General features: G+C 33.0%; 4 protein-coding genes across 9 annotated transcripts; 2 read left to right on the top strand and 2 right to left on the bottom strand.

Moving 5' to 3' along the window:
- Nucleotides 1-767: 767 nt before the first annotated feature.
- LOC125819966 (uncharacterized) lies at nucleotides 768-3,535 on the bottom strand. The gene is made up of 6 exons (XM_049499374.1): nucleotides 3,398-3,535; nucleotides 3,056-3,288; nucleotides 2,381-2,639; nucleotides 1,687-1,866; nucleotides 1,073-1,228; nucleotides 768-938 (listed from the first exon to the last, which is right to left on the bottom strand). Exons 1-6 carry the CDS (start codon nucleotides 3,497-3,499, stop codon nucleotides 774-776), a joined length of 1,095 nt encoding a protein of 364 aa, XP_049355331.1. The 5' UTR covers nucleotides 3,500-3,535; the 3' UTR covers nucleotides 768-773.
- Nucleotides 3,536-6,633: 3,098 nt separating this feature from the next.
- LOC125820356 (probable carboxylesterase 2) lies at nucleotides 6,634-7,608 on the top strand. Its single transcript, XM_049499789.1, has one exon. It carries the CDS (start codon nucleotides 6,634-6,636, stop codon nucleotides 7,606-7,608), a length of 975 nt encoding a protein of 324 aa, XP_049355746.1.
- Nucleotides 7,609-9,150: 1,542 nt separating this feature from the next.
- LOC125820232 (succinate dehydrogenase subunit 5, mitochondrial-like) lies at nucleotides 9,151-12,495 on the top strand. 4 transcript variants are annotated; one of them, XM_049499665.1, is made up of 5 exons: nucleotides 9,151-9,399; nucleotides 10,283-10,593; nucleotides 10,671-10,856; nucleotides 10,971-11,047; nucleotides 12,173-12,495. In XM_049499665.1, the coding sequence occupies exons 1-4, from the start codon at nucleotides 9,249-9,251 to the stop codon at nucleotides 11,007-11,009; spliced, it is 687 nt and encodes a 228-aa protein (XP_049355622.1). In that variant the 5' UTR covers nucleotides 9,151-9,248; the 3' UTR covers nucleotides 11,010-11,047; nucleotides 12,173-12,495. The 4 variants fall into 4 exon arrangements, with proteins under 4 accessions (XP_049355622.1, XP_049355621.1, XP_049355620.1 ...); XM_049499664.1 differs by having other exon boundaries at nucleotides 10,971-11,052; XM_049499663.1 differs by lacking the exon at nucleotides 10,971-11,047 and having other exon boundaries at nucleotides 9,151-9,396.
- Nucleotides 12,496-12,731: 236 nt separating this feature from the next.
- LOC125820289 (uncharacterized) lies at nucleotides 12,732-13,635 on the bottom strand. 3 transcript variants are annotated; one of them, XM_049499732.1, is made up of 2 exons: nucleotides 13,405-13,635; nucleotides 12,732-13,309 (listed from the first exon to the last, which is right to left on the bottom strand). In XM_049499732.1, the coding sequence occupies exons 1-2, from the start codon at nucleotides 13,561-13,563 to the stop codon at nucleotides 12,863-12,865; spliced, it is 606 nt and encodes a 201-aa protein (XP_049355689.1). In that variant the 5' UTR covers nucleotides 13,564-13,635; the 3' UTR covers nucleotides 12,732-12,862. The 3 variants fall into 3 exon arrangements, 2 of the variants coding, with proteins under 2 accessions (XP_049355689.1, XP_049355690.1); XM_049499733.1 differs by having other exon boundaries at nucleotides 12,742-13,306; nucleotides 13,405-13,592; XR_007442511.1 differs by having other exon boundaries at nucleotides 13,194-13,309; nucleotides 13,387-13,546.
- Between the last annotated feature and the right edge of the window lie 3 nt (nucleotides 13,636-13,638).

The raw sequence follows: 13,638 nt of genomic DNA, 5'->3' as shown, positions 1-13,638 counted from the left end.
ATATATACAGTACTGTATGTTACGCGAAATGGACTAATGTTTCTCATTTCGTCAGTAAAAGTAGTATTAGTGGCTTCTGGCTGCTGGGAATATGAGAAAAACCAGCATTGCATGATTTAGTTGGAACATGTTCAACTTGAATTGAACGCTATGTTGAAGAGTTAGCATCTTGCACATTGTAAAGTTCTCCGCGTTGTTATAAGGAATGAATTCTATCTATATTTTGGTATTGGACAATCCTCGCCTCGTATGAGCTAACTTTTGATGAGTTAGCCTAAGGTCCATTTTTGGGAAGGGAAGTGCTAAAAGGCGGGCCTCGATTAGTGGACACTTGGTTTATCCTCTTTCTATCCCATTCCAGGATAGGCGGCTAATACTTAAATAATAAGTGAAGTAGTCATCGTCTATTGGATTGCATGTTATTTGAGAAAAAAACTCTCAAAAGTATTTGATTTCATGTATGATGTATATATGAATAACAAATAAAAATGTTCTATAAGCAAATGTAACAAAAAAGAGCAACTCAAAATTTGATAATAATTGAGTCTCATGTTCATTTACAAGATTGAATTGGGCAGGACATCTTACGATCTCCGTTCTTTTTTCTCTGATAGATGGTTAGAACTTCATCCAACTTCGAATTCTATCAAGAGGTCTGGTCCATTATCGAAGCACTTTATGTTTGTTTTAATTTCTAACCGCGCTGAATCTCCATAGCCAATTTTCTATCAAATATGTTGTATGTGGTAATTACTCTATAGTTTAGTATATAGTTAGTCTTTTATAAGAAATGTATCATATGGTGTTCCTTTGAGCCTTTTTTGCACTTCATCCCAATTTTCTATTTGTTGGGACAAAGGGCCATTATGAATCTTAACTTGGCCACTTATGAGTTCTCTTTGTGGCAGCCCCAAAAACTCTTGAACATCAGCTAGTTTCTGCAGAGAGTCAAATATATATAAAAAATTGTAATTTGTCGCGGTTAAGATGATTGAGGAAAAAAAGTTGTTTAGACTCTTAAAGTAATGATAATGTCATATAAATTGGAACAGAGAGAATACGAAAGCCTTACGGTGCGATTTTGAACAATGTCTTCATAGTAAAGAAGAATGTGTCTAGTGCTCTTAAAACATTCCAAAGCTCTATTAGCCTTCCTTTGTGCATTCCTCAAATTTGGTATTAGTAATGACATATTCACCACTGGCTTGTATTTTGCCAATACTTTAGCCTGAAACATGTTTAAAACGTCAAGTTAATGACACGACGAACCGCATTCGTAAGACACCATGAAAAATGTTTTCCTCGAAAATGCTTTTACGAAGAATATACCCTTGAAATCAATAGCAAATCACTAAGCTCCCACTATGCACAGGGTCGGGAAGGGCCGGGCCATAAGGCTCTATTGTATGTAACCTTACCCTACATTTCTGCAAGAGGCTATTTTCACTCACGTGGTAACAACTTTACCAGTTACGTCAAGGTTCCCTTTCCACCAGAAAATGACTTCTTATTGAAGAATATTTCCTTCCATCATACCAAACACATTGTTAATCTATGTTGCTTTGACCCTCCAAAAACGTTGCCTCATCCATGTCAACCCTTGAAAAATGCATATCCGACACACACAGGACAATAATATTTTTGAAGAGTCAGAGAACAGGAGAAGGAGGGGACGGAAGGACTTACCTCATATGGAGAATGTGTATGAGATTTGTGTGTTCCATTCAACGGTTTAGCATCCTTATCGTACGAATTAGCGAGCAACGAGATCAACCTGCGTAGCAGATTTCTTCTAAACAGAAATATTGCAGAGACACCTCTTCTGTTGAAGTAATCCACAATCTCCTCATGATACTCCAAAGCTCCCTTCAAGTTCATACACATTAAAAAAGTTCAGAACAATCTAACAATGTCGAAAATTATCAACTTAATGCACTTCTAAACGAAGAAAACACGACTAAAAACAGAGTTTATCAGCGAGATTTGTGAAACTAATCATGTCTTTATGTCTAACGGATTGGTGATCTGCTTAAATGAACTTGATCAATCCTCTCTTCTTAAGCTAGCTTGAATTAGACCTAAGGTCCATTTGACAGAAAAAAGTTGAATTTGAGGCTAAGGAGACGACTTGAGTTATTGAAGGACTATGATATTAACATCTGGTACCATCCGAGAAAGGCTAATGTAGTGGTTGATGACGTTAGACTTGATGAAACAGAGTCTCAGCAGAAGCGAAAAACGCTAGCTAGGTGATTTTTTCCATCTGTCCCAATTTTGGTGGACTAATAATAAAATAGTCGAAGTATGCATAAACTGTACAGGACACCACCGTTATCGAACACGAAACATCATCAATTGAAATAGGATTAGTACTAATTACCTGATTAAGCATCCACTTAAATCCAATTGCAGCTGTACATTCATTCTTTGATGAGCTACTAATCCAATCAAGATTAAAGACATTATCCATAATTTCCAATATTACTGAAGCATTAGTCCTCCTTGATTTTGCACCAAAAATTTCTCCATTAGAACTCACATTCATATGACTATTTAACAATGTCTCAAACCATCCACTCCCTGATCTCTGCATCGATAAAATCGTGAAAAATCGAACAGGATTGCAAGCACATTCCTCCCTACAATTCAATAAAAAAACATGTCATTTAGTCCAATTCAATCTATCTAACTCTGTACTACAACCTCTGTTCTTCCAACTATCCAAAACTGTTGTCACACCAGTGTCAGATCCTTCAGAATTCGAGACAGAGAGTCCGAGCAACATAGGCTAAAACCATAAGGAGGAACAATCTATGTTGCTCAGATTCTTCAAAAATGTCACACATGGTACCAATCGATATTTTGAAGAGTCTGAGCAACATAAGGCTAAAACCAAAAAGAGGAATAATCTATGTTGTTCAGACTCTTCAAAAATGTCATATAGAGTACATGTCAGATCCTTCAAAAGTAGTACAATATTTTTCGAAGGATCTGACACAAGTACTGCAACAACATTTTTGAAGAGTCTGAACAGTATATATATATTTAGAGGTACCTGGTAAAAGTTTGAGGCTTTGGAAAATGCAAGTAATGAATATCTTCTTCTTGAAAAATAGGATAATGACAATTATGCCTATTAATCACATGAATACTTAGTGATTTAGCTTGTAAAAGATAATTACTTGTTTGATTTATACACATTGATAATATATAAATTCCACAAACCACTGCAAATACTAATAGGACCAATCTCAAAGATTGTTTAGGTGATTTAATCACAAATAAATCCTGAAAATCACAAAAAAAAAAAAAAAAAACAAGAATCATACACAAGTTATTTAAGTACTTAAATTAGATCAAACAATATAATTAATGAAAATTAGATTAACAAACTAACCTGAGGTTTCCATAATTTAGGAATCTCCATAAAAATAACAGATGAAATTAAAGAATAAATTTTTAAAAAAATAGAAAAAAATTTGGTTGAATATTGGTTCATCTACCTTGTAGAGTTTTTAGAGGAAAATAAGGAGAAAGAAATGGTCAATTGAAATCTTGAAATTAAAATTCTAGATATGTCATAAGGTACTATAATATAAAATAAAAATGAAGATAGTGATGATTTTTATTAATATTTGTACAAATTTCGAACTGACTAGATCAGTTTCAATAGTATATGATATGATATAATGCTATGAAATTTATAATATGGAATCTTATTATTGTTGTCTCTATCATGTTTTTATTTCATTTCTTTAATCTATTAATTTTCTTGTTATTCTCAAAATTCAAAAGATTGTCACTTTTTTCCAAAGGTGACAAAGAAAAACTACTTGTCGGTTATGACAGTTGTCTTAAGAGATGTGACAAAAGACCAAAAAAGAAACAAAAGTGAAGATAATTAAAGCAATTGCGGAGTTAGAATTTTTATAATTAAGAAAGTTCAAAATGTGAAGAAGTACATACGGATTAGCTGGAGAGAGTTCAATATGTATTATATATGCATAAAAAAAGATTAATCATAAATAAATAATATATTTTTTTGTTGAAGGGGATTCAGATGAAATTCCTAAGTCAACTTTGCCCATGAATAAATTAAGGGTGTGTTTAATACGAAGGAAAATATTATTTTTTTTCGTGTTTGATGATCAATAAATTTTGATATTTTTCTTAGAAAAATAAGTCTTCTTGAAACCAAGGAGAATGACATCCTTAATAAAATATAGAAAAATCAAGTTTCATTTTTTCAATCCTACCCAACCCCACTCCACGTTCTTAGTTTTGTCTTAAATATATATAAATATTTTAGGCTAATAATTTTTATTTGTATACCAATCACATATATATAAAAAATTCACTTGTTTACCTAAATATTTTCCTCCATACTAAACGCATCCTAATTAATTAATGAATTAATTATATTCCTACTTAGTTTCGAAAATAATAATAATAATAATTGAAATTCATTTTTTTTTTTAGATTTTCGGTTTGTATTTTTAGATGGTGGATAAATTCTGCATTTAAGTTTTTTTAATTTTTGGATTTCTAATTGTATATTGAATTTGGTACTTCAATTTTCGTAAGAAGAAGAAGCAACTCAAAATAAAAAAATAAAAACAATATTCAAATCAAACTTGCAAAATTGAATGCAATTTAAACCTATTTGGACCACCTTAGTTGGGTGTATAAGGTGTATTAATCTTTACCAAAAAAATTCAGCATTATTAATTAATACTTTGTTTGGTTGCTAATTTAAATCTTGCATAAAATTTAACACAATTTTTTTTCTACTTTTAGTTGGTGTTTCATATTTGTATGGATGCTCGATTAATCAAAATTTAATAATTACAGGGAGCATTTCTAGGAGCAACGCTCCCAACGAGATATTTTTCTTCCTCAGGAATTCAAGCCAAAAATCTCTAATTAAGAGCAAAGAAATCACAACCATCTCATCACATCGGAAACGTATAAGTTCAACATAGCTTATACTTTAGCTTGGTTAGTAATATACTTTCTAGCACTAGTAATATATCCATAGTTATACAAGAATTAATATTTAGTTAGCAGTTTTTGAATATGTAGGATTGTTTTTTTTTAAAAAAAGAATTAAAATTTGTGATTCTAAATATGCATGTTATGATATTTTTGTGACTAAAAACATATATTTTAAAAGATAATGGAAAAAAAATTAAATTAAATTAAAATGTTTCAATATTAAATATCATTCTTTTAAATTAATTTTCTTAAAACTAAATAGAACTGTCGGTGACATATAGACATTATGAAATTAACAACACAAAAAAAGATAGACAAAAAGAAAGAAAAAGAAAAGAGCAAAAGTTTCTTTATTAAGGGTCTGAAAAATACCCTAATTTTGGTGAGATTTGTTGTTGCGATACTAAACTTTCATAAGGACCTATTACCTTCCTAGACTATTTAATACAATATTTTTTACTCCCTGAACTATTTAATAGTATATTTTAAAGGTATATATGTGCCCACGTGGACACATTACTATTTATAATTTTGCATTATTTTTTATGTCCACGTGGGCAAATATATATGTTTAAAATACGGTATTAAATAGTCTAGTGAGGTAATAGGTCCTCATGAAAGTTTAGTATTGCAACAACAAATCCGATCAAAGTTAAGATATTTTCCAGACCCTTATCCCTTAATAATAATTATTTATTAATAGATAAGTGCTCATGCTGTCATGCACAAAATTAAGGGATATTGACACAACAAACCATGTGAAAAGAACAATTCTAATATAACGCGTATATATATATATATATATATATATATATTTTTTTTTTTTATTTTTGGAAGGAAGACATTATTTATAAATTATTAGTCATACCTAATACTTTATGATAATGTATTTTGAAGTTTAATTTTTCGATTTAAAACTTTAAGATATTGTGTTTTGAATTTAACTTTGAGTTAATAATTCCAAGATATTATGTTGCTAAGTTCAGTTTTTCAGTTCAAAATTTCATAACGATTGGAGTTTAATTATTTTTTCAATGCAAACTTCAAAATTTCATAACGATTGGAGTTTAATTATCATAAAGTTCAACAACAACAACATGCCCAGTGAAATCCCACTAGGTGGGGTCTGGGGAGGGTAAAGTGTACGCAGACCTTGCCACTACCTCGTGGAGGTAGAGAGGCTGTTTCCAGGAATTATCATAAAGTTCAACTTTTAGAAATATCGTGTTCTAACGGTTAACTTTTCCAATTCAAAATTCGGAGACGCTATATCTTGAAGTTCAAACTATTAGTAGTAATAGTAGTGGTTTATTAACATTCATTTCATAGTAAAAACATATCGTTAAGATTAAAATAAAAAGACTGAATCAAATAATTTTCAAATTTAAAAAGATATCATTCCTTTCGAATACATAAAATTAACTTTTTCCAACACTGAAAATCACTTTCAACAATTAAAAAGCAGCCAATAAGCCAATATTTCACCTTATCTTAAGTACAACATATATGCATAACAAACTTGTGGATACAAAATGTTCAATAGATATCACAAAGATAACGAATTTGAACATAATATAAATACATAAATTTCAAAAAATAATAATCAACTACTATACTTAATTTAAGGTTAAAATTTAAATGGCTACAAGCAATTTAGAGCTTGATTATGAGTTCTTACCATATCTTAAAGTTTACAAAAATGGCCATGTTGAGAGACTTTTGGGTATTGATGCAATTCCTCCAGGTATTGATTCTCAATTTGGAGTTTCATCAAAAGATATTTCAAATATAGTCCCTAATTCTGAAGTTTATGTTCGTATTTATCTCCCAATTAATTGTAAAAACAAAACATTACCACTTGTTATTTATTTTCATGGTGGAGGATTTTGTATGTTCACTCCCTCTTCATCACTCTATCATAATTATCTTAACACCCTTGTGTCTGAATCGCGAGTTATCGCGATTTCAGTTCATTATAGAAGGCCCCCTGAACACCCTGTACATGTTGCATATGAAGATTCATGGCAAGTGCTACAATGGGTTTTCGCCCATTGTAATGGCGACGGCCCTGAGCCTTGGGTGAATGCACATGCAAATTTTACACGAGTTTTCTTAACTGGTGATAGCGCAGGAGCTAACATAGCACATAATATGGCTATGAATGTTGGAAGTGTTGACCCAGAGCTTATGGTTGATATTCTTGGTGTTGCTTTAATCCACCCGTATTTCTGGGGGTCGGATCCAATCGGGTCGGAGGGTTTGTACCCTGATAAGAAGGCGGGTGTGGATCGAATGTGGTCGTTCGTATGTCCGTCGAATCCGGATAATGATGACCCGAGGGTTAATCCGATTGCAAAAGGTGCACCAGGTTTAATGAGCCTGGGATGTCGTAGAGTCTTGATTTGTGTGGCAGAAAAAGATATTTTGAAGGATAGAGGGCGGGCCTATTATGAAGCGTTGGGCCAGAGCGGGTGGATGGGTGTGGTTGAGATTCATGAAACACAAGGAGAGGACCATGTATTTCATTTGCATGATTTGGACTCTCAAAAGTCCAAAGACTTGATGAAGAATTTGGCCCATTTCTTCAATAGGGAAAGGACTCATTTTCTTTAAATGTATTTGCCTTTTAATTATTTTTTTTGCAATGGATTTATGAAGTATAATACTTTTAGTCATTTTATGTAATATTCTCTAGTTTATACTTGAACAACTTGAATATATATATATATATATTTAAAAAACTTATTTGAGCATTACTAACGTAATGTTTATATATATTTGACGATCCATTTATTTGCATGGCGCTTTGTGGTTCTGAAAATTCTTTTATTATGTCTAGAGGTAGGATACTTCTATTTATTATACTTTTTGATATATATATATATATATATATATATATATATATATATATATATATATTGTATTATTTTAGCAGAATCTTCTTTTACTAAATGCATTAAATATGTTATTTTCTACCTCAAATAAAGACGATTAGAAGACAAAATACATGTGACATACATAGTCATACAGTGCTCTCTTTTTCTTCAATTGTTCTATTTTTGAAGAACCCTCTATCTCAAAAAAAAAAAGAAAAAAAAAAAAGAGGTTGTAACCTAAGATCTCATATTAAGTATTCTAATTGTTCCTATTTCATTCATTTTCATTTTTATTATCTTAAATATTTGTAAAATTGATGCATTTTGTTAGAATCAAAGGTTCTTTCTGTAAAACTAGTCATAAACAATTATTGTTCTTTTAGACATCTAAAAACATGACCTAATAGTCAATATTGTAATGACTGATGAAGACCCACTAGATATCATGTTTGAATTCTAGAGAAAACAAAAATACTTCTATTTATTCAAAAACTGATAAGCAAGAAATACATATTTATAACTTACCTGAAAAATACTACTATAAATCATAATACACTACTAGCAGATTCTTTTGTGATTCTTTTAATTAACAACATGAGATTATCTTTAACTCATTTTATTTACAAGTTGATATTCTCTTTGTTTCTTTTTTACTTGTCATATTTTATTTTTACTTTGATCAATACTTTTGTCACGATTCAAAAATCGAGGTCACGATGGGCACACACCTTGATAACTTCAAAATGGTGTGTAAGCCAAAAATACAACACATACGAGATTTTCAAAGAGAAGTCAGGCAACCGTCGATAAGAAAACAACAAAAAAGTTTCCAAAACCTGGTAGCATCTAATACATTTCTAGATTCTGAAATACATCCCAAATTTTTGAAAGGAGGTTAAAGACGGTAAATAATAGATGGAGACCAATGACAATCTGGAAAACAGTATCTCACCACAACTCCAAAAGAGAAGGAATCACTATATTCGATCAGCCACTACGAAGATTATGAAAACCTTATATTTCTTGAAGAGGTTCTACCCCGTGGAAAGACTCTTTAATGAAACTTTAGCCTTAGTTGGTTGTGACCAAGAAAACATTGATTTCGCTTGGTCGGCCGAGAATACCTTGACTAGGATCTGTATCAAATGAATAATAGAAGTATTTTATAAAAACAATTATAATTTATAATATTTTTCATATAATTCTCAAATATATAAATTTAAAATATTAAATAAATTTAATATCGAAAGTTAGTCAAATTGATTTTAGTAAAACAAAATGTGTGACTACACACACAACTTCAGAGGAGTTGTTAGGTTCATTGGGACTCTGAAGTTTTCAATCTGCTCATCAAACAAAGCAAAAACTTAGCAAAAAATGCAGAAATTGAAACTGGTACAATCACTCTATCGTTCTGTATGTCGCAGATCTTCAGATTTCTCGGTTTCCGCCGCCGCAGCTGCAGCCGTCAACCACCACTCCCATCGGGGCCTTCATTTTTCAGCTTCTCCTAGAACCCCTTTTCGTGGTACTACCATTTTCATCTGTTTTTCGTATATTTAGTTTGATTTTGCTTATATTCCCATGTTCTTGGACATACCCAATTTAAAAGATTGTATTTTTCAGCTTCTCCTAGAAACCCTTTTCGTGTTACTTGCATTTTCATATGTTTTTCATATATTTACTGTGATTTTGCTTATGAATATTCCCATGTTTTTGGACATACCCAATTTGAAAGATCATGTTTTTATTCTGCTCAAATTGGAAATGTCTTGTTATTAGAGAAGTTGAATTTATAGTCTAAATGGATTTTGAGGATTCATATAGTAGCTGATCAGACTTGTTTGAGATTGAGACATGTCCAAATGGATGTTGAGGATTCATATAGCTGATCATGACTAGTGGCATAACCAAGACTTGTTCTGATTGCAGCAGGCATATTCTTGCCTACTACGAGTGCTAATTGAGCTTATATAATAAAGAAGGTAGTTTTTACTAGTTTCTAAGGCAAATGAATTTCTGCAATAGTATTGTCCCACTGCGAAAACCACAAATGAATTTCGGAGCATGACATTGGCCCATTGCAAAAACATAGTCTTGGTAGTGAGCATGGTTTTGGTAAATGTTTTGTTTTACCCACCCTGTGATCAGTATGGGCATGTGTAAATGTACTAGTGCTGGCTCCTTGGTTGGATTATGGAGAACATTACTTAGATTGAGGGTTACTACAAACTATTTAGGATTTTAATTGAGTAGAAAGGTCCTCAATGATTACTTTTTCCTTCACAAGTTCTGTATCTGCAAATCATGAAGCAGCTTAATGATCACGTGTGGAGATAGATGGTACTGCTTTTGATTTTTGGGATCTTACTTCAATAATGCGAAACTAAATGGATTTTTCTACACTCTAGAATTGCGACATCCTTTGACAACTGCAATAGGAAGCACACGCTCTTTTAGTGAGGATGTGGCCCACATGCCTGACATAGAAGATCTGGAGATCAAACGAGCTTTTAAGGACTTGATGGCTGCAAGCTGGGATGAGCTCCCAAATGCAGTTGTTGGTGATGCAGAGAATGCATTGACAAAAAGTACTGATGACAAAGCTGGCCAGGAAGCCTTGATTAATGTTTTCCGTGCAGCTGAGGCAGTGGAGGAGTTCACAGGGATTCTCACATCTCTGAAAATGGAGATGGATGACGCGATTGGTTTAAGTGGTGAGGTAAGTGGAGTTTAAAACTAGGGACTTCATTCACATTTTCTCAAGTTCTTGCTGTTCAATTGTTTATATTGTTGCAGAATGTGAAGCCTATGTCAAAAGAATTCTCTGAAGCATTCCAAACAATACTTCAACGTTACAACACCTACTTGAGTGCTTTTGGGTTAGAAGAGGTATACTTGAAGAAGAAAGTGGAGATGGAACTAGGGACAAAGATGATACACTTGAAAATGAGATGCAGTGGTCTTGATTCTGAATGGGGAAAGGTACAATCTACATTTCAGCAAAGTTGGTTCCACATATTTCAGTTTTTCTATGAATAGGTTATGATTTCATCACAAGCGATATCTGCAACCCGAATTACTTTTCTCTTGTATTAGGGCATTAAAGTGGCAGAGGGAGAGGAGAGGACACCCTGAGTAATTTAAGAAAGTCAAATAATTCTTCTAAATTTGTGGTCAAGTAATCCTTTTCATTTTCCTTTTGGTTTGTTTCAAAAAATTGATTTTATTCAGTATGATTCATCCTCTGCGCCTTCAAATTATGTTCTGCGTACAAAGTTACTATCCAATAATTAGTTTAGAAACCTCTGCCAACATGAGATTATATTTTGATAGAGTGGGGTTCAGTTTCTTCTGGAAAATTAATTTCTTTATTGTTGTTGCGCTTAGTCTACTGACCATTCATTTTTCAAAACGTTCCAGATTTGTGTTGCATTTCACTGTTGTAACTAGTTCTGCAATTCCTGGACCCTGGCCAAAAACTTATTTTTACCAGATTATAACTTTTTTATGTAGAAAACATTAAGCATTTTGTTGTGATACAAAATTTACCATTCTAATGGAAATAAACTAATTGAAGGGGAGCCTTGGAGCAATGGTAAAGTTGTTTCCGTGTGACCAATAGGTCACGGGTTTGAGCTGTGGAAGTTCTCATTAATGCTTGCATTAGGGTAGACTATCTACATTACACCCCTGGGGTGCAGTCCATCCCGGCACCTTGCATGAACGCGGAATGCTTTTTCCACCGGACTACCCTTTTTAAATGGAAATAAACTAATGTGGTTGTAATTTTTAATTTTTTACACTTTCTTGCAAGAGATGTTTCAAATACAAAATCATACTTCCTCGAGTACCACTAATGAGAATGTTTCTACAAAATACAATAGACGTTATGGGATCTCTTAAAGAAATTACTGTTAAGAGTCCCACATCAGTAGGCTTAGGAAATTTGGTCGCTTTATATGGTCTTGGACAATTCTCATCTTTTGAGCGCTTTTGGGATTGAGTTAGGCCCAATGTCCATTTTTTTTATCATGGTATTAGCATCGGCCCTATCCCAATTCATTGTTTCACCCATATTAGGCCCCCATTTTATATTGCCAACACTTCAGATGTTTAGTCCTGGTCATGCGTCTCATATCAGTGAGATTTAGGAAGTCAGTCTGTTTATATGGTATTGAGCAATCCTCATCTCTTAAGCTAGCGTTTTGGTTTGAGTTATGTCCAATGTCCATTTCTTTATCAATTACTTTTTATCAGTATTTGTTTTCTCATAGTGATTTCTGGCTTTCTTACTCCAGGTTACAGTACTTGGGACTTCAGGACTGGCTGGTTCCTATGTTGAGCAAAGAGCATAAGCCTTCAATGATCGCTGAAAGTCAGAAGTGTTTTTGCCTTTAAGTCACTTACGTAACATTTTCCTGGAAAAAGAGAAGGAAGTTATAGATAATACAGGATGATATCAATGTGATCCGTTAATTTGCACTCTTCTTTCACAACTTTTATGATGTGATAGCAGTAATATGTAGTTGATACTAATCCTAATAACTTCTTCAAGGAGACAGTTTCCTGAGTATTCAGAATGAGAGTGTTTCATGTCAATTGATTCCGGTTTATTGATGAATTTGGCGCAGTGATTTAATTTTTCTTGATTGATTATTGGACATGGCACTGTGTGGCAGTAGCCTGTTCACTTTTATCTCTTTTGTGTTCAATTGAACAAACTGAAATACTGAATCTATGAACATCTTTGATTGACACTAGTGTGGATAATTATTCTAAAAGTAAGCCTGTTGAGAAGTGTGAGACAAGAAAAGGGACTTTTTGAACATGTGAACTATATCAAGAAGCTGAGTTATGCAAAGATTGTAGCCATTATTGAAGAACATAGTTCATGCTTCATACATAAACATAAGATTAAGCATCCTTTCGCAAGGGAAAATGTAAAATTGCTTCGCAGAATAGAGGTAATTGATTTCAAATGCTAACTATCAGTGCATCTTAACCATTCTAGCACTCTTACGCCATGACCAAGAATCAGATGGTGATTTTGGCAAAGGTGGAAGTAACAAGGCTTTTCGGTATAGACCAAACGGCCATCCTTCACAGTCAGATAATTCTTGGATAACAGAATGCCTCCTGAGATCCTGGAAGTCAATACTTTCTAAGCTTGATGATCGAGAAAAGACGGTCTTAGCTGTGACAAATGCCTCAAAGCTTGTAGCATTGGAGCAGGGAGAAAGACTACTAGCAACAGAGTAAAAATCTTCCCTTTCTTCTGTTTCTTGATCTTCCTCTTTTTGTCTTAGTCTTGCAGAGATGAAGAAATCTCCTGTTGTTGGAGAGAAAGCCCAGGTAAACTTGTCAGTTGTGATGGTTGTCTTTCTTCTGCATTTCAACTCCATGTATTGACTTATCACTGCTGATATAAATACCTGCTGATAAAACCGCGAAACAGTTTTCAGAAAAATATGAGAAAATCAGCAGTTAATAGCATTGAACTTGGAAGAATTACATGGCTTTAAGTGAGTACTTCATCATCGTAGTCACAAATCGGATCATCTTCTTCTGGACTTGAATGTGATCTTTTCCTGAAAGAATGACAGTTTGCAAAAGCATCCTTGACAGTTGAGACAAGTAATTTGAATCTCTTAGAATGATTTGGTGACTCTTGATTAAGACAAAAGCCCATGTTTTTAGAAGTGTTGCTGATATTTCTTGATGAGACTTGCAGGTGAAAAGTTCCGCAAACCGAACTTGTTAGTCA

Source organism: Solanum verrucosum, unplaced genomic scaffold, assembly GCF_900185275.1.
Source record: "Solanum verrucosum unplaced genomic scaffold, falcon-dt-bn FXZP01000229.1, whole genome shotgun sequence".
Classification (NCBI taxonomy): Eukaryota; Viridiplantae; Streptophyta; class Magnoliopsida; order Solanales; family Solanaceae; genus Solanum; species Solanum verrucosum.
This window is presented reverse-complemented; position numbering and strand designations above follow the sequence as displayed.